At 43.4% G+C, this 23590-nt stretch overlaps 1 protein-coding gene across 4 annotated transcripts in view; it reads left to right on the top strand.

The window, feature by feature from the left end:
- C8H1orf21 (chromosome 8 C1orf21 homolog) overlaps positions 1–23590 on the top strand; it is a 228163-nt gene that overhangs the window by 200316 nt on the left and 4257 nt on the right. For all 4 annotated transcript variants that reach the window (XM_069737262.1, XM_069737263.1, XM_069737264.1 and 1 more), the window contains 2 exons: positions 3636–3712; positions 4088–4148. In XM_069737262.1, coding sequence (XP_069593363.1) covers positions 3636–3712; positions 4088–4148 — 138 coding nt within the window. The remainder of the gene's footprint in view (positions 1–3635; positions 3713–4087; positions 4149–23590) is intronic.

Below are 23590 nucleotides of genomic sequence, written 5' to 3' on the forward strand. Positions count from 1 at the left end.
GTCAGATGACTTTGCTTCTGCTTTTAGTTCAGAATAAGAAAAGAAAAAACAGGAATAAAATCTGAATCTGTACAGCTCTAGTGGATCATATGGTATAATAGCATAATCTGTGTTATGTGCTAAGCTAGCAAATGCTAAAAAAGTTATTATTGGATTTTTACCCAAAAACATTTGCCAAAATGATACTTTAATACATATTTGTCCCATAAAAGATGAAATTTGGGGACGTAAACCCTTCTTGCTCACTGTCCAGTACAGTTTGGGGTGTACTATTATAGCTTCATAGCTGGGTCTTTATTCATTACTGATCAGTAGAGAAATCCTCGGGTTATGGCCGGTGTCACACTTGCGAGTTCAATACGAGAAACTTGCGCATCAACTCCCGGCACTGCCGCTGACACTCTACAACGGAGTGTGCGGCTGCATAAAAATACATGCAGCGGCGCGCTCCGGTCCCGAGTGCCGGTGGCAGCACCGGGTATTGATATGTGAGAGTCACGTGAGTTTCTCGCATCACAAGTGTAACACTGGCCTATCGCTGATAGTATTAGGACATCAACATTTGCTGCATTTTTGCCGCATTTATTCCGTACACTATTTTTCACAAGTACTAAATCTTTTCCTAGTACCAGCAAAGTGAATGAGATTCCTGAAGTTAATTCTTTCAGCGTTTTTGCAGCATTTTTCACCAATTCTAATCACTGGAAAAAAAACACATTAAAAATGCATGCTTTCTATAGAGCATTTTTCCTGCAGATATGTCTGAAACAAATACTTAGTGTGCACACGCCCTAAGGCCTCTTTCACACATCAGTGTCTCCGGTACGTGTACTGACAGTTTTCTCATGTACCGGAGACACTGACACACTGACATGCACATGTCTCCGTGTTTTCATGGACTGTGTGTCCGTGTGCAAAACATGGAGACATGTCCGCTTTTCTCCGGCAGCACGTACCGCAATACGTCCTGCACACGTGCACATGGAGAACAGTGTGCACTCTCCTCCGTGTGCACGTACAGCCCGCAGGAGAGACAGCGCTACAGTAAGCGCTGTCCCCCCTGCGTGTGGTGCTGAAGCCGGCATTCATTCCTTCTCCCCAGCAGCGTTCGCTGGAGAGAAGGAATGAAAAATCAAGGGTTTTTTTGTGTTAAAAATAAAGTTCGTGGGTCCCCTCCCGCCTCCCATCCCCTGTGCACCCGCCTCCCATCCCCTGTGCACCCGCCCGCTTGCTGAGAAATACTCACCCAGCTCCTGCGATGTATGCTCTCAGCGCCGGCAGTAGGTCCTGTGTGAGCGGTCACATGGTACCGCTCTTTACAGTGATGAATATGCGCATATTCATTACTGTAATGAGCGGTACCACGTGACTGCTCACACAGGACCTGCTGCCGGCGCTGAGAGCATACATCGCAGGAGCTGGGTGAGTATTTCTCGGCAAGCGGGCGGGCGCACAGGGGATGGGAGGTGGGAGGGGACCCACAAACTTTATTTTTAACACAAAAAAACTAGATTTTTCATTCCTTCTCTCCAGCGAACGCTGCTGGGAAGAAGGAATGAATGCCAGCTTCAGCACCAAAAGCAGGGGACAGTGCTTAACTGTAGTGCTGACTCCTGCACGGTCCGTGTGGTCCTCAGTCGGCACACAGGCAGCACATGGCTGCCGCACGTGTGCCACACTGATGTGCCACGTGAGCACACGGACACGGATAACTCCGGTACCGATTTCTCCGGTACTGGAATTATCTGGACGTGTGAAAGAGGCCTAACAGGAAAGAATAATCCAATGGGCAGAAGATGGGGAATTTGGTATCAGAGACACATTTCAAGTCACTAAAGCCCCTTAGTCAGGTGATCAGAGAAATGATTCATTTTTGATGATTGGTGATTGGTGGTCTCCTACTATTCCTTTTCTATTTGTGATGCAGAAAAGGGAAAGCGCTATTATTATTATTTATTTATTTATATAGCACCATTAATTCCATGGTGCTGTACATGAGAAAGGGGTTACATACAGGGTTATAGATATCGTTTACAGTAAACAGGTTTACAGTGATAGACTGGTACAGAGGGGAGAGGACCCTGTCCTTGCGGACTTACATTCTATGAAATAGTGGGGAAGAGACAGAAGGTAGGGGTGAGGCGGCGGCTCTGGCGGTGGTGAGGCGGCGGCGGTGGTGAGGCGGTGGCTCTGGCGGCGGTGAGGTGGTGATGAAGTGGCGGCTCTGGCAGCAGTGAGGCGGGGGCATGGTTATTGTAGGCTGTAGGCTTTCCTGAAGAGATGGGTTTTCAGGTTCCGTCTGAAGGATCCGAGGGTGGTGGATAATCGGACGTGTTGAGGATGGGGATATTCGGGAGAAATCTTGGAGGCGGTTGTGTGAGGAACGAATAAGTGTGGAGGAGAGTAGGAGGTCTTGGGAGGATCGAAGATTATGTGAGTGAAGATATTGGGAGATTAGTTCAGAGATATAGGGAGGGGACAGGTTGTGGATGGCTTTGTAGATCAGTGTTAGTAGTTTGAACTGGATTCCTTTGGGAATTGGGAGCCAGTGGAGGGATTTGCAGAGGGGAGAATCAGGGGAGTAGCGAGGAGAGAGGTGGATTAGCCAGGCAGCAGAGTTGAGGACAGACTGGAGTAGTGCAAGAGAGTTAGCTGGGAGGCCACAGAGGGGGGTGTTGCAGTAATCGAGGCGGGAGATGATGAGAGCATGCACAAGAGTTTTGATAGATTGTGGGCTGAGGAAGGAACAGATTCTGGCAATATTTTTGAGTTGGAGGCGACAGGAGGTGGCAAGAGCTTGGACGTAAGATTTGAAGGACAGGGCAGATTTGAGAGTTACCCCGAGGCAGCGGATTTCAGGCTCGGGAGAGAGCGTGATGCCATTTACCATAATAGATAGATCGGGCAGGGAGGATACGTGAGGTGGGGGAAAGATGATGAATTCGGTTTTGTCTACATTGAGTTTTAGGAAGCGAGAGGTGAACAAGGAGGATATGGCTGACAGACACTTCGGGATTCTGGACAGCAGGGAGGTGACATCTGGGCCAGAGAGGTAGATCTGAGTGTCGTCTGCATACAGGTGGTACTGGAAGCCATGGGACTTTATGAGTTGTCCTAGGCCAAGGGTATATATGGAAAAAGTAGGGGCCCTAGGACAGAGCCTTGAGGGACTCCAACAGAGAGAGGGCGGGATGAGGAGGTGGCATGGGAGTGGGAAACGCTAAATGTTCTACAGACAAGCCTTCAGCATTAATAGCAATGCATCAACTGCTGCCAAAATATTTCTGTTTAATGGCCACAAATCCTAATAATTTTATTGTGGAGTTCAAAAGGCAGCAAGGGCCAGAGTATAGCTCGCATAAATGAGTTACAGTGATTGCGGATTGTTTTCTAGTTAGTATTGCTTTATCCAATTTATTATTCATAATCGCCATTTTTTCATGTTTTTGTTTTATTATTTTTGTTTGCCCCAATTGTTCTTTGTATTAAACAATCATTTTAGACTTGAACTTATTTGTGAATTTGGTCTCTAACTTTTTATATCAGCCAGTAATACTTATTACATGATTATGTATACACATTAGTGTACAAACTGCTACATTTCTATAAGTACAACGGTGTTTGTTGTGTCGCAGGAGAAAAGTGCCGCTCATCCCGTTAAATCTAGAAATAACACTGAAGCTCCAGCACCAGGGAACCAACATCGAATAAAGTAAGAAAGGAACTACGTTACATCTTGGGGGTTTGGAGCTTTTTTCTTGTTGCCCACTTTAGGGCTCATGTACCGTTCTATGAATGGGATTTTCTCTAGCAATCCACTTATATATCTATTTTACACGTAAGCTCTATGATGGTTTCAGCAGATATTACTATGATCTTAATGCTTGTTGTACCGCTCTGTGCTTGATTTTATTGAATGGGGAACACACCAAGCACAGACTCACATATATTTTGTCTTGTATATAATGTTTCCATCCCAAATCTTACTTGCTTCAATTTACGCTAAATAATTGAGTTTCACTATTTTATTGAAGTCAGATAATTAGAATTAATTCAAATAATACAATTAAGTGTTTTTGTATTTTAGCATACACATCTCTGAAAGTCAGCAGGAATTTTTCAGAATGTTGGATGAAAAAATCGAAAAGGTAAATTTACACAAACAAAATTATCTAATACTTAACAGTGGGATTTTAATATTGAGAGGTAAATGGTGCTCTGCAAAGTATGCTACCGTGTACCATATGTGAACAATGGATAAAATGCAGCCAATAGTAATTATAGATAAGATAATTGTATGATGAGTACAATGACCTACAGGCGGTGTCTCTAGGGAAATGTTCTGGATACCCACCAGTGTTTTTTGTAGTTATTATCCACTTGACACTATGTAAAAAAATATATTTGCTCCCATAAACCTTTTCTTAACAAATATAACGCTTGTTTGCTCTTTGGCCAGATACACACATTCTTCTTTTTTTCATGCATGAAAAATGGGCTGTTTTTTCAGTGTGCTTGACCCATTTTTGGTCCGTGTTTGTTTGTTTTTTTACAACTCTTTTAGCATCAGTTTTTCTTAAGTGAAAAAGAATATCTTCTCTTTTCCTGCACATTAAAGGTGATGTCCAGTACTTTTATGTTGATGGCTTATCCTAAGGCTATGTCACTATACAGTTGATGGAGCTATAGTGTTCCACTCTGTAAAAGATCCCATCCGGCCAGCACCTGGAACATCTGATTGGCAGAAATGTTCGGTGTCACATCCTCACCAACCTGATATTGATGACCTATCATTATAAAAGTACTGGACAACCCCTTTAAACAGTAGAATACAAGCAGCGCATGTATTTTTTTTCACAGGGACATTGACTTGTATTGGCGAGTTTAACTCTCAGCATGGTACAAAGTAAGAAATATCTGTTTTTTATTTTTTTTACAGACAATTGGTCCACACAAAACACAAACATAAGAAAAGGCACATTGATTAAAATGCAAAGTGAATAAACAAAAGAGACATCTAAATAAATAACGCCAGAAGAATAATTTATTTGTTGCACATATCATTTGTGAATATTCACTAAACAATTGTAAAAGCTACCCAGAAATGTGAATAGACACCAAAAATATTCAATAAAACTATTTTTTAAGAATGCATAATAATAAAACTGTCTGAGACAAATGGGATAAAATAAAAATAGAGGGGGTGCATTCCTACACAAGAAGATCACAAAGAAATATACTGTATAGGACGTGGGTATGTGGGACAAATTGTGTTCTCCCTGTGTCATATGACAGAATCAATATTATGAGTGAAGTCCATATACAAATGTATATTCAAGAGTAAGTCCAAGTGGATTCAAACATATCTGATAATATACAGACATCACCATAAGAAGATCACTGCAAATATATACATCTATTATAACAAAAAGAGAATGCTACCAGGTGTAAGCACCCAGGGACTCCAACGTACGTTTCGCCAGGTGGCTTTCTCAAGGGGTATGAGAGGAAGGAGGAAATGGGGGTGTGGAGACACAGGAGTCAGTGGTTGCCCTGGTCCGCTAACCAAAACTGCATGGATTAGGAATCATCCCACCGAACACCCACTCTTCTTTCCCCATGGGCGTAATACTTCTCAGAAAACACAGGGTGAAGGTAAAGTAGTGTGGCAATGCTTTATTGAACCACAAAAACAGGCAAATAACACACAGAACAGCCCGAGCAAAATTGTTATGATCAGGTGACCTTGGAGCAGCATGAAAACTTTCCCTGGAGTAGGTGGTAACTATACAGACCGCAAACCCTGATCTTAACAACACAACTAGAAGTAGCCGTGGGGTGTGCCTAACAAAACCTAGACACCTCCACACAGCCGGAGGACTGTCATGATTCCAATGGCAGGGAATCACAAAAGGACAAGCACCAACGAGCTCTAGGGTGATGGAACCTGAGCTGACCGCGACCCTAAACCTGAACACACAAATAACAATAGCCGGGGAACGTGCCTACGTTGATACTAGACGTCTCGCACCAGCCGAAGATCTAACTTCCCCTATTAGAAGAAACACAGACCTCTCTTGCCTCCAGAGAAATACCCCACAGAAACAGCAGCCCCCCACATATAATGACGGTGAAATGAGAGGAAGGCACATACACAGTATGAAATCAGATTCAGCAAAATGAGGCCCGCTAAAACTAGATAGCAGAGGATACAAAAGTAAACTGCGCGGTCAGCAAAAAACCCTTCAAAAAACCATTCTGTAATTACTTGAACTCATGTTCCAACTCATGGAACATGAGGAGCAATTACAGCCCGCTAGAGCAACCAGCAGCAAAGAAACAATTATATGCAAGCTGGACAAGACAAAAATAAATCAAAACGTGGAACAAGAAAATAAAAAACTTAGCTTGTCCTGAAGATTACTGAAGCCAGAAGCTGAGGTAACAAAACACTCTGATAACCTTGATAGCCGGCGGGGAAATGACAAGAAAGCCCGGTTAAATAGGAAACTCCCAAATCCTAATAGAACAGGTGGACACCAGAGACAGCAGAACACAAATCACCCAGTACCATCAGTAACCACCAGAGGGAGCCCAAAAACAGAACTCACAACAGTACCCCCCCCCTTGAGGAGGGGTCACCGAACCCTCACGAGAACCACCAGGGCGACCAGGATGAGCCCTATGAAAAGCGCGGACCAAATCATCAGCATGAACATCAGAGGCAACCACCCAAGAATTATCCTCCTGACCATAACCCTTCCACTTGACCAAATATTGGAGTTTCCGTCTGGAAACACGAGAATCCAAGATCTTCTCCACAACATACTCCAATTCTCCCTCCACCAGCACCAGAGCAGGAGGCTCAGGCGAAGGAACAACAGGTACCTCATACCTCCGCAACAACGACCGATGGAACACATTATGAATAGCAAACGATGCCGGGAGATCCAAACGAAACGACACAGGGTTAAGAATTTCCAAGATCCTATAAGGACCGATGAACCGAGGCTTGAACTTAGGAGAAGAGACCTTCATAGGAACAAAACGAGAAGACAACCACACCAAGTCCCCAACACGAAGTCGAGGACCCACGCGGCGACGGCGATTAGCAAACTGCTGAGCCTTCTCCTGGGACAACTTCAAATTGTCCACCACATGACTCCAAATCTGATGCAACCTATCCACCACCATGTCCACTCCAGGACAATCAGAAGGCTCCACCTGACCAGAGGAAAAACGAGGATGAAACCCCGAATTACAAAAGAAAGGAGAAACCAAGGTAGCAGAACTAGCCCGATTATTAAGGGCAAACTCGGCCAGCGGCAAAAAGGTAACCCAGTCATCCTGATCAGCAGAAACAAAACACCTCAAATAAGTTTCCAAGGTCTGATTAGTTCGCTCCGTCTGGCCATTCGTCTGAGGGTGGAATGCAGACGAAAAGGACAAATCAATGCCCATCTTAGCACAGAACGTCCGCCAAAATCTAGACACAAACTGGGATCCCCTGTCAGAAACGATGTTCTCCGGAATCCCATGCAAACGAACCACGTTCTGGAAAAACAGAGGGACCAACTCAGAGGAGGAAGGCAACTTAGGCAAGGGTACAAGATGAACCATTTTAGAAAAGCTGTCACACCCAACCCAGATGACGGACATTTTTTGAGAGACAGGGAGATCCGAAATAAAGTCCATGGAAATGTGCGTCCAAGGCCTCTTCGGGATAGGCAAAGGTGACAACAATCCACTGGCTCGAGAACAGCAAGGCTTAGCCCGAGCACAAACCTCACAAGACTGCACAAAAGAACGCACATCCCTAGACAAGGAAGGCCACCAAAAAGACCTGGCCACCAAGTCTCTAGTACCAAATATTCCAGGATGACCTGCCAACGCAGAAGAATGGACCTCAGAGATGACTCTACTGGTCCAGCTATCCGGAACAAACAGTCTCTCAGGCGGACAACGATCAGGTTTACCCGCCTGAAACTCCTGCAAAGCACGTCGCAAGTCTGGGAAGACGGCCGACAAAATCACCCCATCCCTAAGGATACCAGTGGGCTCAGAATTTCCAGGGGAGTCAGGCACAAAACTCCTAGAAAGAGCATCCGCCTTCACATTCTTTGAACCTGGCAGGTATGAAACCACAAAATTGAAACGAGAGAAAAACAGTGACCAACGAGCCTGTCTAGGATTCAGACGCCTGGCAGACTCAAGGTAAATCAGATTTTTGTGATCAGTCAAGACCACCACACGATGTCTAGCACCCTCCAGCCAATGACGCCACTCCTCAAATGCCCACTTCATGGCCAAAAGTTCCCGATTACCCACATCATAATTCCACTCAGCGGGCGAAAATTTTCTAGAAAAGAACGCACATGGCTTCATCACCGAGCAATCGGAGCTTCTCTGTGACAAAACCGCCCCCGCTCCAATCTCGGAAGCATCAACCTCAACTTGGAAAGGAAGCGAAACATCAGGCTGACGCAACACAGGAGCAGAAGAAAACCGGCGTTTAAGTTCCTGAAAGGCCTCCACAGCCGCAGGAGACCAATCAGCAACATCAGCACCCTTCTTAGTCAAATCCGTCAAAGGCTTAACAACACTAGAAAAATTAGTTATAAAACGACGATAGAAATTAGCAAAGCCCAAGAACTTCTGCAAACTCTTAAGAGATGCAGGCTGCGTCCAGTCACAAATAGCCCGAACCTTGACGGGATCCATCTCAATAGTAGAAGGGGAAAAAATATACCCCAAGAAAGAAATCTTCTGGACTCCAAAGAGACACTTTGAGCCCTTTACAAACAAGGAATTAGCCCGCAGGACCTGAAACACCTTCCTGACCTGCTGAACATGAGACTCCCAGTCATCAGAAAAAACCAAAATATCATCCAAATACACAATCATAAATTTATCCAGATATTCACGGAAAGTATCGTGCATAAAGGACTGGAAGACTGAAGGAGCATTAGAAAGTCCGAAAGGCATTACCAAATACTCAAAATGGCCCTCAGGCGTATTAAATGCGGTTTTCCACTCATCACCTTGCTTTATTCGTATAAGATTATACGCACCCCGGAGATCAATCTTAGTGAACCATTTAGCCCCCTTAATGCGAGCAAACAAATCAGTCAACAAAGGCAAAGGATACTGATATTTTACGGTAATCTTATTCAAAAGACGATAATCTATACAAGGTCTCAAGGACCCATCTTTCTTGGCCACGAAAAAAAAACCTGCTCCCAAAGGGGACGAAGATGGACGGATATGTCCCTTTTCCAAGGACTCCTTAACATAATCCCGCATAGCAGTATGCTCTGGCACTGACAGATTGAACAAACGACCTTTAGGAAATTTACTACCAGGAATTAAATCTATAGCACAATCGCAATCCCTGTGAGGAGGAAGCGAACTGAGCTTAGGCTCCTCAAAAACATCCCGATAATCCGACAAAAATACAGGAACCTCAGAAGGAGTAGATGAAGCAATAGAAATCGGAGGTGCATCATCATGAACCCCCTGACATCCCCAGCTTAACACAGACATTGTTTTCCAGTCAAGGACTGGATTATGAGTTTGTAACCATGGCAGACCAAGTACTAGAACATCATGTAAATTATACAACACCAGGAAGCGAATCACCTCCTGATGAACTGGAGTCATACGCATGGTCACTTGTGTCCAGTACTGAGGTTTATTCATAGCTAAAGGTGTAGAGTCAATTCCCTTCAAAGGAATAGGGACTTTCAGAGGCTCAAGACTAAACCCACATCGCTTGGCAAATGACCAATCCATAAGACTCAGGGCAGCGCCTGAATCTACATAGGCATCGACGGAAATGGATGATAATGAGCAAATCAGAGTCACAGACAGAATGAACTTAGACTGTAACGTACTAATGGCAACAGACTTATCAACCTTTTTTGTGCGTTTAGAGCATGCTGATATAACATGAGCTGAATCACCACAATAAAAGCACAACCCATTTTTCCGCCTATAGTTTTGCCGTTCACTTCTAGACTGAACTCTATCACATTGCATTGTCTCAAGTGCCTGTTCAGAAGACACCGCCAAATGGTGCACAGGTTTGCGCTCCCGTAAACGCCGATCAATCTGAATAGCCATAGTCATAGACTCATTCAGACCCGTAGGCGCAGGGAACCCCACCATAACATCTTTAATGGCCTCAGAAAGGCCATCTCTGAACTTTGCAGCCAGGGCGCACTCATTCCACTGAGTAAGCACTGACCATTTCCGAAATTTTTGACAATATATTTCTGCTTCATCTTGCCCCTGAGAGAGAGCCAATAAAGCTTTTTCAGCCTGAATCTCTTGGTTAGGTTCCTCATAGAGCAAACCCAATGCCAGAAAAAACGCATCCACATTAAGCAACGCAGGATCCCCTGGTGCCAATGCAAATGCCCAATTTTGAGGGTCACCCCGCAGGAAAGATATAATAATCTTAACCTGCTGAGCAGGGTCTCCAGAAGAGCGAGATTTCAAAGAAAGGAACAGCTTGCAATTGTTCCTAAAATTCAGAAAACTAGATCTATCTCCAGCAAAGAACTCTGGAATAGGAATTCTAGGTTCAGACATAGGAGCATGTACAACAAAATCTTGTATATTTTGAACCTTAGCAGCAAGATTATTCAAGCTGGAAGCTAAACTCTGGACGTCCATGATAAACAGCTAAGGTCAGAGCCATTCAAGGATTAAGAGGAGGAAAAAAAAAAAATCAGCCAGGCTGCAATTAGGGCTAGGCAGCAACCTCAGAGGAGAAAAAAAAAAAAAAAACTTCCTCAGACTACTTTTCCTCCTACTTCAGCCCAAACATTTTGGGCCGGCTATACTGTCATGATTCCAATGGCAGGGAATCACAAAAGGACAAGCACCAACGAGCTCTAGGGTGATGGAACCTGAGCTGACCGCGACCCTAAACCTGAACACACAAATAACAATAGCCGGGGAACGTGCCTACGTTGATCCTAGATGTCTCGCACCAGCCGAAGATCTAACTTCCCCTATTAGAAGAAACACAGACCTCTCTTGCCTCCAGAGAAATACCCCACAGAAATAGCAGCCCCCCACATATAATGACGGTGAAATGAGAGGAAGGCACATACACAGTATGAAATCAGATTCAGCAAAATGAGGCCCGCTAAAACTAGATAGCAGAGGATACAAAAGTAAACTGCGCGGTCAGCAAAAAAACCTTCAAAAACCCATCCTGTAATTACTTGAACTCATGTTCCAACTCATGGAACATGAGGAGCAATTACAGCCTGCTAGAGCAACCAGCAGCAAAGAAACAATTATATGCAAGCTGGACAAGACAAAAATAAATCAAAACGTGGAACAAGAAAATAAAAAACTTAGCTTGTCCTGAAGATTACTGAAGCCAGAAGCTGAGGTAACAAAACACTCTGATAACCTTGATAGCCGGCGGGGAAATGACAAGAAAGCCCGGTTAAATAGGAAACTCCCAAATCCTAATAGAACAGGTGGACACCAGAGACAGCAGAACACAAATCACCCAGTACCATCAGTAACCACCAGAGGGAGCCCAAAAACAGAACTCACAACAGTGGACTAAATACCCCTATAGATGGAAATAGGAATACTATCTTGCCTCAGAGCAGAACCCCAAAGAATAGGCAGCCCCCCACAAATAATGACTGTGAGTAGTAGAGGAAAAGACACACGCAGGCAGGAAACAGGATTTAGCAAATGAGGCCACACTAGCTAAATAGGAAAGAATAGGACAGGATACTAAGCGGTCAGTATTAAAAATCCTTCCAAAAAATCCACAGCAGAAAATACAAAAACTCCACCATCTAACTAAAGATGTGGAGTGTATATCTGCAACTCCAGAGAATCCAACAAGACTGAGAAAACACTGACACAGTCTAAGCTGGACAAGAGAAAAACAAATGAATAGCACAGAATACTAGCACACAGAATGTGTGCCACAGAAAAAGAAACAGACACTTATCTTTTGCTGAATTGGCAGCTAAGCAGGAGAGCCAAAAGTGATCCAACACTTCACAAGAAACATTGACAACTGGCAAGGACTAATGAGTCCTGCAAACCTAAATACCCCAGTCAGATTTGCAATCAGCAGATACACCTGTCCAGAACTGCAGGCCAGGGACAACTGCATTACCACCTACAGCCACCGGAGGGAGCCCAAAAGCAGAATTCACAACAGTACCCCCCCCCTTGAGGAGGGGTCACCGAACCCTCACCAGAGCCCCCAGGCCGATCAGGATGAGCCAGATGAAAGGCACGAACCAAATCAGCGGCATGGACATCAGAGGCAAAAACTCAAGAATTATCCTCCTGGCCATAACCCTTCCATTTGACAAGGTACTGAAGCTTCCGCCTCGAAAAACGGGAATCCAAAATATTCTCAACAACATATTCCAACTCCCCATCAACCAACACAGGGGCCGGAGGATCAACAGAGGGAACAACGGGCTCCACATATTTCCAAAATAAAGATCTATGGAAGACATTATGGATAGCAAAAGAGGCCGGAAGCGCCAATCGAAAAGACACCCGATTAATAATCTCAGAAATCTTATAAGGACCAATAAACCGAGGCTTAAACTTAGGGGAAGAAACCTTCATAGGAACATGACGGGAAGACAACCAGACCAGATCCCCAACCCGAAGCCAGGAACCAACACACCGACGACGGTTAGCAAAACGTTGAGCCTCCTCCTGAGACAACACCAAATTGTCCACCACATGAGCCCAAATCTGCTGCAACCTGTCAACCACAGAATACACACCAAGACAGTCAGAAGGCTCAACCTGCCCAGAAGAAAAACGAGGATGAAAACCAAAATTACAAAAGAAAGGCGAAACCAAAGTAGCCGAACTAGCCCGATTATTAAGGGCAAACTCGGCCAATGGCAAGAAGGCCACCCAATCATCCTGAGCAGCAGACACAAAGCATCTCAAATAAGTCTCCAAAGTCTGATTAGGTCGCTCGGTCTGGCCATTTGTCTGAGGATGAAATGCAGAAGAAAAAGACAAATCAATGCCCAGCTTAGCACAAAAGGCCCGCCAAACCTAGCACCAAACTGGGAACCTCTGTCGGACACAATATTTTCCGGAATACCATGCAAACGAACCACATGCTGAAAAAACAATGGAACCAAATCAGAAGAGGAAGGCAATTTAGGCAAAGGCACCAAATGAACCATCTTAGAGAACCGGTCACAAACAACCCAGATAACAGACATCTTCTGGGAGACCGGAAGATCAGAAATAAAATCCATCGAAATATGCGTCCAGGGCCTCTCAGAGACTGGCAATGGCAAAAGCAACCCACTAGCATGGGAACAACAAGGCTTGGCCCGCGCACAAGTCCCACAGGAGTGCACAAAATAACGCACATCACGCGACAAAGAAGGCCACCAAAAGGACCTACCAACCAAGTCTCTGGTACCAAAAATGCCAGGATGACCAGCCAACACGGAACAGTGAACCTCAGAAATCACTCTACTAGTCCATCTGTCAGGAACAAACAGTTTCCCCACAGGACAACGGTCAGGTTTGTCAGCCTGAAACTCCTGAAGAACCCGTCGTAAATCAGGGGAAATGGCAGAAAGGACCACCCCTTCTTTCAGAATACTGACAGGTTCTAAGACCTCAGGAGAATCAGGCAAAAAACTCCTAGAGAGGGCATCAGCCTTAATATTCTTAGAACCCGGAAGGTACGAGACCACAAAATCAAAACGGAAAAAAAACAAGGCCAATCGAGCCTGTCTAGGATTCAGCCGTTTGGCAGACTTGAGGTAAATCAGATTCTTATGATCGGTCAAGACCACAATACGGTGCTTAGCTCCCTCAAGCCAATGTCGCCACTCCTCAAACGCCCACTTCACAGCCAACAACTCCCGATTGCCGACATCATAATTGCGTTCAGCAGGCGAAAACTTATGGGAAAAGAAGGCACACGGTTTCATTAAGGAACCAACAGGATCCCTTTGAGCCAAAACGGCCCCTGCCCCAATCTCAGAAGCGTCAACCTCAACCTGAAACGGAAGAGAAACATCCGGTTGGCGCAACACCGGAGCAGAAGTAAATCGACGTTTAAGCTCCTGAAAGGCAGAGACAGCCGCAGAGGACCAATTCGCCACATCAGCGCCTTTCTTCATCAAATCGGTCAAGGGTTTAACCACGCTGGAAAAATTAGCAATGAAACGGCGATAAAAATTTGCAAAACCCATAAATTTCTGAAGACTCTTCACGGATGTGGGCTGAATCCAATCATGAATGGCCTGAACCTTAACCGGATCCATCTCTATTGACGAGGGAGAAAAAATGAAGCCCAAAAAATAAACCTTCTGCACCCCAAAGAGACACTTAGACCCTTTCACAAACAAAGCATTGTCACGAAGGATCTGAAATACCATCCTGACCTGTTGCACATGAGACTCCCAATCATTGGAAAAAATCAAAATATCGTCCAAATATACAATCAAGAATTTATCAAGATAAGTCCGGAAGATATCATGCATGAAGGACTGAAAAACAGATGGAGCATTAGAGAGTCCGAATGGCATCACAAGGTATTCAAAATGGCCTTCGGGCGTGTTAAACGCAGTTTTCCATTCATCACCTTGCTTAATACGAACAAGATTATATGCCCCCCGAAGGTCAATCTTCGTAAACCAACTAGCTCCCTTAATCCTAGCAAACAAATCGGAAAGCAAAGGTAAAGGGTATTGAAACTTGACCGTGATCTTATTCAAGAGGCGATAATCAATACAGGGTCTCAAGGAACCATCTTTTTAAGCAACAAAAAAGAACTCCGCTCCCAACGGTGAAGAAGATGGTCGAATATGCCCTTTCTCCAAAGACTCCTTAATATAATTCCGCATGGCGGTATGTTCAGGCACAGACAGGTTGAAAAGTCGGCCCTTAGGAAACTTACAGCCTGGAATTAAGTCAATAGCACAATCGCAGTCCCTGTGCGGTGGAAGGAAACTGGACTTGGGCTCATCGAATACATCCTGAAAATCATACAAAAACTCTGGAATTTCAGAAGAGGAAGAAGAGGAGATTGACATCAAAGGAACATCATTATGAACCCCCTGACAACCCCAACTAGTCACAGACATGGACTTCCAATCCAACACAGGATTATGTACCTGCAACCACGGAAAACCCAGCACGATAGCATCATGCAAATTATGCAACACTAGAAATCGACAATCTTCATCATGGGCTGGCGCCATGCGCATAGTCACCTGTGTCCAAAACTGGGGCTTATTTTTAGCCAAGGGTGTAGCATCAATGCCCCTTAAAGGAACAGGGTTCTGCAAAGGCTGCAAGGGAAAACCACAACGCTTGGCAAACTCAAAGTCCATTAAGTTCAAGGCGGCGCCTGAATCCACAAGCGCCATGACAGAAAATGATGACAATGAGCAGATCACGGACACAGACAACAAAAATTTAGGTTGTACAGTACTGATGGTAATTGAACTGGCGATCCTCTTTTTCCACTTAGGGCAGACAGAAATGACATGAAAAGCGTCGCCACAATAATAACACAACCTATTCTGACATCTGAAACCTTGTCGTTCCGTTCTAGACAGAATCCTATCACACTGCATTAGCTCAGGAATTTGCTCTGAGGATAACGCCACAGCACGCACAGTTCAGCGCTCCCGCAAGCGCCGGTCAATCTGAATGGCCAGAGACATAGAATCACTAAGACCGGAAGGCGTGGGAAACCCCACCATAACATCTTTAACGGATTCAGAAAGACCCTTTCTGAAAATTGCCGCCAAAGCATCATTATTCCATTTAGTCAACACCGACGATTTTCTGAATTTCTGACAATACAATTCTGCCGCCTCTTGACCCTGAGACAGGGCCATCAAGGTCTTCTCAGCTTGATGCACAGAATTAAGTTCATCATATAACAATCCCAAAGCCTGAAAAAAGGAGTCTACATCAAGCAAAGCCGGATTCCCAGATTCCAGGGAAAATGCCCAATCCTGCGGGTCGCCACGCAGCAGGGAGATGACGATTTTAACCTGCTGAATGGAATCACCGGAGGATCGAGGTCTCAAAGCAAAAAACAGTTTGCAGTTGTTTTTAAAATTCAAAAATTTGGACCTGTCACCAAAAAAACAAATCAGGAGTAGGAATCTTCGGTTCTAAAACAGGAGTTTGAACAATATAATCAGAAATACCCTGTACCCTAGCAGCAAGCTGGTCTACACGAGAAGCTAATTCCTGAACATTCATGCTAGCACAAGGCTCTTCAGCCACCCAGAGATAAAGAGGGAGGAAAAGACAAAGTAGACTGAAGAAAAAAAAATGGCTCAAGACCTTTCTTCCCTTCTTCTGAGATGCATTTAACTCATTATTGGCCAGTTTGTACTGTTATGATCAGGTGACCTTGGAGCAGCATGAAAACTTTCCCTGGAGTAGGTGGTAACTGTACAGACCGCAAACCCTGATCTTAACACCGCAACTAGAAGTAGCCGTGGGGTGTGCCTAACAAAACCTAGACACCTTGACACAGCCGGAGGACTAAATACCCCTATAGATGGAAATAGGAATACTATCTTGCCTCAGAGCAGAACCCCAAAGAATAGGCAGCCCCCCACAAATAATGACTGTGAGTAGTAGAGGAAAAGACACACGCAGGCAGGAAACAGGATTTAGCAAATGAGGCCACACTAGCTAAATAGGAAAGAATAGGACAGGATACTAAGCGGTCAGTATTAAAAATCCTTCCAAAAAATCCACAGCAGAAAATACAAAAACTCCACCATCTAACTAAAGATGTGGAGTGTATATCTGCAACTCCAGAGAATCCAACAAGACTGAGAAAACACTGACACAGTCTAAGCTGGACAAGAGAAAAACAAATGAATAGCACAGAATACTAGCACACAGCATGTGTGCCACAGAAAAAGAAACAGACACTTATCTTTTGCTGAATTGGCAGCTAAGCAGGAGAGCCAAAAGTGATCCAACACTTCACAAGAAACATTGACAACTGGAAAGGACTAATGAGTCCTGCAAACCTAAATACCCCAGTCAGATTTGCAATCAGCAGATACACCTGTCCAGAACTGCAGGCCAGGGACAACTGCATTACCACCTACAGCCACCGGAGGGAGCCCAAAAGCAGAATTCACAACACAAAATACACAAGATGGTGCAAATTACAGAGTCTCATCATTCCGCTGACTTGCCGGGATAACAACAGCCATTACGTCAGAGCTTCCAGGGCCGACTACCCCTCATGTGGCAGGCACACAGAGATGAGCTAACAACAAGCTTAGGAAGATTACAGTCTTCTGGAGGGTCACAACCTGGCTTCTCCAAACATCTCCATGGAGCCAGGTGACTGGTAGGCCCCATTCCTGGCTTTCACAAACATATCCACGGGGATCAGGTGACCAGTGGTCCAAATCCTGACTACCCCAAATGTATCCATGGTTCACTGATGGTCAATGGAGCAGACCTGTATTCTTCCAGCTTGGGTCATGGTCCCCTAGGCTGGTATCCTGTGGAATGTCAAATCTGTATCCCTCGTGATGGAGCCATGATGTCTTGGATGGTGTCTTGTAAAGAGTCTCTGGTTCTTTGGATATCTACACATACTGACAAACGGTTTATTAAACCCAGTCACGAAGTGTGTGATATTTAAAAGCAAAAACCTTTATTAACATACAACAGTACAAAGAGTATAAAACAGTGCCTCAAAACCAAATATAGTACAATGTCAAAGGGAACAGCGAATTGCAAATACCCTACTAGTGATATCCTTAGCAGTTTTTTCTCTAAATTGTCACGGCAAAACGCCCCCAGGAGGAAGCAGATGCGAAACGCGCGTCGGGGTTGTCAAGGGGTAGCGTGCCACGAGGCTGAGGAACAAGGACACAGGTAATATGTACCGGGCAGATTGCCCATAACTTGATTTGGTATCCTTTACGTGATTTATTATATGTGATGAGCAGGTTTGGCTTGGGATGTCTCTCTGATAGTGGGAGGCTTCTCTTGCCTGTGACTACGCAAGCAGGACATAGGAAATGGACTAAGTGCAATATTTGGCAGCCTCGCATGTACTGTATGGTTGTGCAGGGGTGTGTCTTGCTTTATAACTTTATGCATGTTCCGCTGTGTGAACTATGGTTTGGCAAGTGAATGCGCATTCGGGTCACATTATGGTTGGTTTTTTGTATAGCCACCGGGGATGGATATGATAGCAATTTTGCGACATCTCTGGTATGACCTGTAGGGCTGTTTTGCAGTGACAATTTAGAGAAAAAACTGCTAAGGATATCACTAGTAGGGTATTTGCAATTCGCTGTTCCCTTTGACATTGTACTATATTTGTTTTTGAGGCACTGTTTTATACTCTTTGTACTGTTGTATGTTAATAAAGGTTTTTGCTTTTAAATATCACACACTTCGTGACTGGGTTTAATAAACCGTTTGTCAGTATGTGTATATTGAGTTTGGAGTGTGACCCATTTTTGACTTGAGGAAATGGGTTGGTGCATTATGTTCATTCTTTGGATATCTGCATGTCTTGGCTGAATCTCTGAATGATTGTATATATCTCACTTAGCATTCACAGGTAAAGGGGAAGAATGGTGATGAGATTAACTTGCATTGTTTAAGTATTTAATCTATTTGCATAGTTTCTCCTCCTCTATTTTGCAAGTCAACAAATAGGCTGGCCTGAACAATGTGTAATCAACATATCAGCAAACATCATTGTTCAATGACCCTGTATCACTAGTCATCCAAGATAACAGCACAATATATTACTAAACATTGTGAACTTACAAGTCAATATCACAGGCTTATACAAACAAAAGTCTGTGTTTTATTGACAAACCAAAAAGAAACCCATACATTGAGAAAAGTCAACATACAGATACCAGTCTATTCCTCCTGGCTTGCTGAAAACAGACATCTAGTAAATTAAGATAAAATATTGTGTTGTATTATTAGGGGGTATTATATATATATATCACCCCAGCCAATAGAAAAGATGAATGAATAAAATGAGGCTAGGATATAAATGTCTCATAGGTGAATAGGAATATATCAATAGAAAGAATATACTACCCATGATAAGATTTTAATGAATAAAATAAATGTGCGGTGTTAAAATAGTGAAAGGACAGAAGCATTCCAGTGTGGAACGCATGCTCAAGCAGCGTCTTGCATTCCACATTGGAGTGCAGCACCATCTCCGGATGCGTCACCAACTGTGATGTCATCTACTACTGCGTAGTGGTTTGTGCACACGCTATGCGTCACTGCTCATTCCGGTCCTGGTGTGCTGTGGGCATGCATTCCACCTTGGAATGCATCTCTTTTCTCATTGAAGGCCACGGATCATATGCCCGTAATACGTCACTTCCGCTTTCGATTACCACTACTTGATTTATTTTACATTTAATTTTTATTCACACCTCTCATTTACTTTATTTATTAAAATCTTGGGTAGTATATTCTTTCTATTGATGTATTCCTATTGACCCATGAGACATTTATTTATATCCTAGTCTCATGTTAGTCATTCATCTTTCTATTGGCTGTGGTTATATATATAATACTGCCATTTCCTCATTTGCATATGGATTTCACTCATAATGTCCATTTGTCCATTATACCCACTTCCTATAAGCTTCTTTGTGATCTTCCTGTGAACGAATTGTGAGGCAGGATGTGTCCCCCAGTATGTGCATAGAAGCATATTAAGGCCTCTGGAGTGCAAAATAAAAGTAAGTTTGATCTTGGACAAGCTGTTTGACCAAGGCAGATTTAAGAAAACCCAGCATGGGCTCTTATTTTTGGAGTGAACTACAGGAGGGTAGTGGGGTATTTCACTCCCTCCAGACCGGGTCTTACAAGTGGCCCATGGCCACGGATTCTTTTTAAGAACCCTGCAGCAAAAGGTTGGGTGTGTCACTGTTGGTTTGAAAACTGCAGAGCAAGTGACTCTGCAAGGTTCAGCCTGTGTGAAGTAACACAGAGCCAAGCGAAGCCAAAAAGCCTGGCATCCTTCAGTGTGACATGGTGGTGCAGTTGCCCACAGCAACCGGTCTCGGATATACTTACTTTGTTTTGAACTTTCCTGTGGTCACTGCCTATCTATAACTCTGCACCAATCCCACTGCACTAGATTGTAACCCCTCTATGTCTTTTAACTTACTTGTTACAGACAGTTTTATTCTTATGTATTAATTCAAATATTTTTATTGAATTTTAAAAGAGAAATCTAAATAAAAAAATCAATATTTTGTGTGACCACTTATTTGCCTTCGAAACAGCAACAATTCTAGGTGCTTGCACACAGTTTATGAAGAAATTCTGGAGGAAGAATTTTCAAAAACTACATAGACAGAAGATCTGTGGTTAGTTCTCAGAGATGTGTTAAACAACTTCTTTGCAGAGTTCTTTCAAAATCTGTGTGCAAGTGTACCTTGGTACTTTGATGCTGTTTTGAAGACAAATGGTAGTCAGTGTCACATCAAACACTGATTTGATTTAGAGATTTCTTAAGTTCATTCACTTTCTATTTTGCTAACTGATAAAAAACCTAAACTATTAATACTTGTATTCTTGGAAGCATTCTTACTTTGCAGCATTTTACAGTTCTGTGTGGGTGTATGCATGTTTAGTAGTAATGAGCGAATATACTCGTTACTCGAGATTTCTCGAGCATGCTCGGGGGAGTATTTTTTAGTGCTCGGAGTTTTAGTTTTTCTTGCTGCAGCTGAATGATTTACATCTGATAGCCAGCATAAGTACATGTGGGGGTTGCCTGGTTGTTAGGGAATCCCCACATGTACTTATGCTGGCTAACAGATGTAAATCATTCAGCTGTGGCAAGAAAAACTAAATCTCTGAGCACTAAAAAATACTCGGAGGACCTCCGAGCATGCTCGAGAAATCTCGAGTAACGAGTATATTTGCTCATCACTAATGTTTATAAATAATCAGTCATGGCTGAAAGTGTTGGCACGTATGAAATTGTTCCAGAAAATGAAATTTTTCTCCCAGAAAATGTTTGCAATTACACTCGTCTTGTTATACACATGTTTAATTCCTTTGTGTGTATTACAGCAGCACAAAAAAATGGAAAAAAAGGCAAATTGGAAATAACTTCACATAAAATCCTGAGAATGGGCCTGACAAAATTGTTGGTATCTTTCCAAAATTGTGGGTAATTTCCTTTGTTTCACACATCTGATGCTTATTCAAACTCGCCTGTGGCATGTAACAGGTGTTGGGCAATATGAAAATCACATCTGAAATCAGATAAAAAGGGAGACAATATTTGCATTATGTGTCTGTGTGTGCCGCACTAAGCGTGGAGAACTGAAAGAGAAGAAAACTGTGTGAGGACATAAGATCCAAAATTGTTGAACAATATTAACAATCTCAAGGTTACAAGTCCATCTCCAAAGATCTTGATGTTCCTTTGTCCACAGTGCACAACATAATCAAGATGTTTACAACCCATGGTACTGTAGGTAATCTCACTGGAAGTGGATGACAGAGAAAAATTGATGAAATGTTGCAATGCAGGATAGTCTGGATGGTAGATAAGAAGCCCCAATCAAGTTCCAAAGAAATTCAAGCTGTCCTGCAGGCTCAGTGTGCATCATTGTCAGGGCAAACTATCCATCGACATTTGAATGAAATGGCAGGAGTCCCAGGAGGACCCCACTACTGAAAGAGACATAAAAAAAGCTAGACTGCAGTTTGCCAAAATGTATGTGAGTAAGCCAAAATCCTTCTGGGAAAGTGCCATGTGAATGAATAAGACCAAGATAGAGCTTTTTGGAAAAACACATCATTTTACTGTGTACTAAAAACAGAAGGAGGTCTACAAAGAAAAGAACACCGTGCCTACAGTCAAATATGATGGAGGTTCAAATACGTTTTGGGATTGTTTTGCTACCTCTGGCACTGAATGCCTTTACTGTGTGCAAGACATCATGAAATCTGAAGATTACCAATTGATTTTGGGTGCCAATATAGTGCCCAGCGTCAAAACGCTGGGTTTGCGTCCTAGATCATGGGACTTCCAGCAGGACAATGACCCAAAAACATACTTCAAGAAGCACCCTGAAATAGATGGAAACTAAGAGCTGGAGAGTTCTGAAGTGGCCAGCAATGAGTCCAGATCGAAATTTCATGGAACACCTGTGGAGAAATTTTAAAATTGCTGTTGGGGAAGGCACCTTCAAATATGAGTGATCTGAAGCAGTTTACAAAAGAAGAGTGGTCAAAAATTCCAGTTGAGAGGTGTAAGAAGCTTGTTGTGAGTTATAAGAAGTAATTGATTGCAGTTATTTATTTCAAAGGGTGTGAAACCAAATATTAGGTTGAGGGTGCCAACAATTTTGTTGGGCCCATTTTGGGGTTTTTGTGTAAAATTATGTCCAATTTGCCTTTTTTCAGTTTTTTTGGTGTTGTTCCAATACGTGCAAAGGAAATAAACATGTATAACAAAACAAGTGTAATTGCAATAATTCTCTGGGAGAAATACTTCATATTCTGGACCAATTTCTAAGTGCCAACAATTTCGACCATGACTGTGTGTGTATATATGTATGTATATATAAACACATTATGGAAGAGGAGGTGAGCTTCTGGATGGCAGTCAGATATGTGTCACTGAGGTGGTTGACGTCTATAATGTAATGTCTGTAACAGTAGCACTAATGTTACTTAAAGAGTTTTAATTTGACTGGATTTGAGTCCAGGATTTAGGAGAAACGAAGAGTCTTAGGGTAAGTTCACACAGGCAGTTTTTGCTGCTTTCTTTTTCTGCAGCAAAACCTGATCATCTTGGCAGGAAAGAAGCTGCGTCAAAAATGCAGGTTTAGGTGCCTTTTTGGTGCGTTTTTGTTGCGTTTTTTTATGCATTTTTTGGTGCGTTTTTTTCTGTGTGTCCATGCTAATGTCCTTGGATTTTCAGCATCAAAAAACGCAGCAAATAATGATACCTGCGTTTTTGCTGCGTTATTTTCTACACCCATTCAAGTCAATGGGTGAAAAAACGCTGCAAAAACGCTGAAAGAAGTGACATGCTCTATGTCCAAAAAACGCAGCAAAGCACAAAATACTGATCAAACAAAAAAACAATGTGTGTGCATGAGATTTCTGAAATCTCATAGGCTTTGCTGGTACTGTAAAAAGCAGCTGAAAATTTGCATAAAAAATGCAGCAAAACGCCCTGTGTGAACTTACCCTAAGGCTAGGTTCACATTGCGTTAGTGGGTGTCCGCTAATGGACTCCGTTACATGGCGCAATTGTCGCAATTAACACTATGTAATAGATCTGTTAGCGCACCCATTGACTGCAATGTGCTAACGGATCACTAACGCATCGCTAAAGTATGCCTTTTTCGGCATGCGTCAGCGATGTGCCGTTAGTTTCGGACGGACCTCGAACGCTGCTTGCAGCGTTCAGGGTCCGTTCTTCGCTAGCGCAGATCGGGCATCTGCGCTAGCGGGACTGCCAAACGCAATCCCTTTTTGGACATTGCGTTAGCGCAATCCATTATCGTATCCGCTAAATGGA

The sequence above is a fragment of the Ranitomeya imitator genome, chromosome 8 (assembly GCF_032444005.1).
Source record: "Ranitomeya imitator isolate aRanImi1 chromosome 8, aRanImi1.pri, whole genome shotgun sequence".
NCBI lineage: Eukaryota > Metazoa > Chordata > Amphibia > Anura > Dendrobatidae > Ranitomeya > Ranitomeya imitator.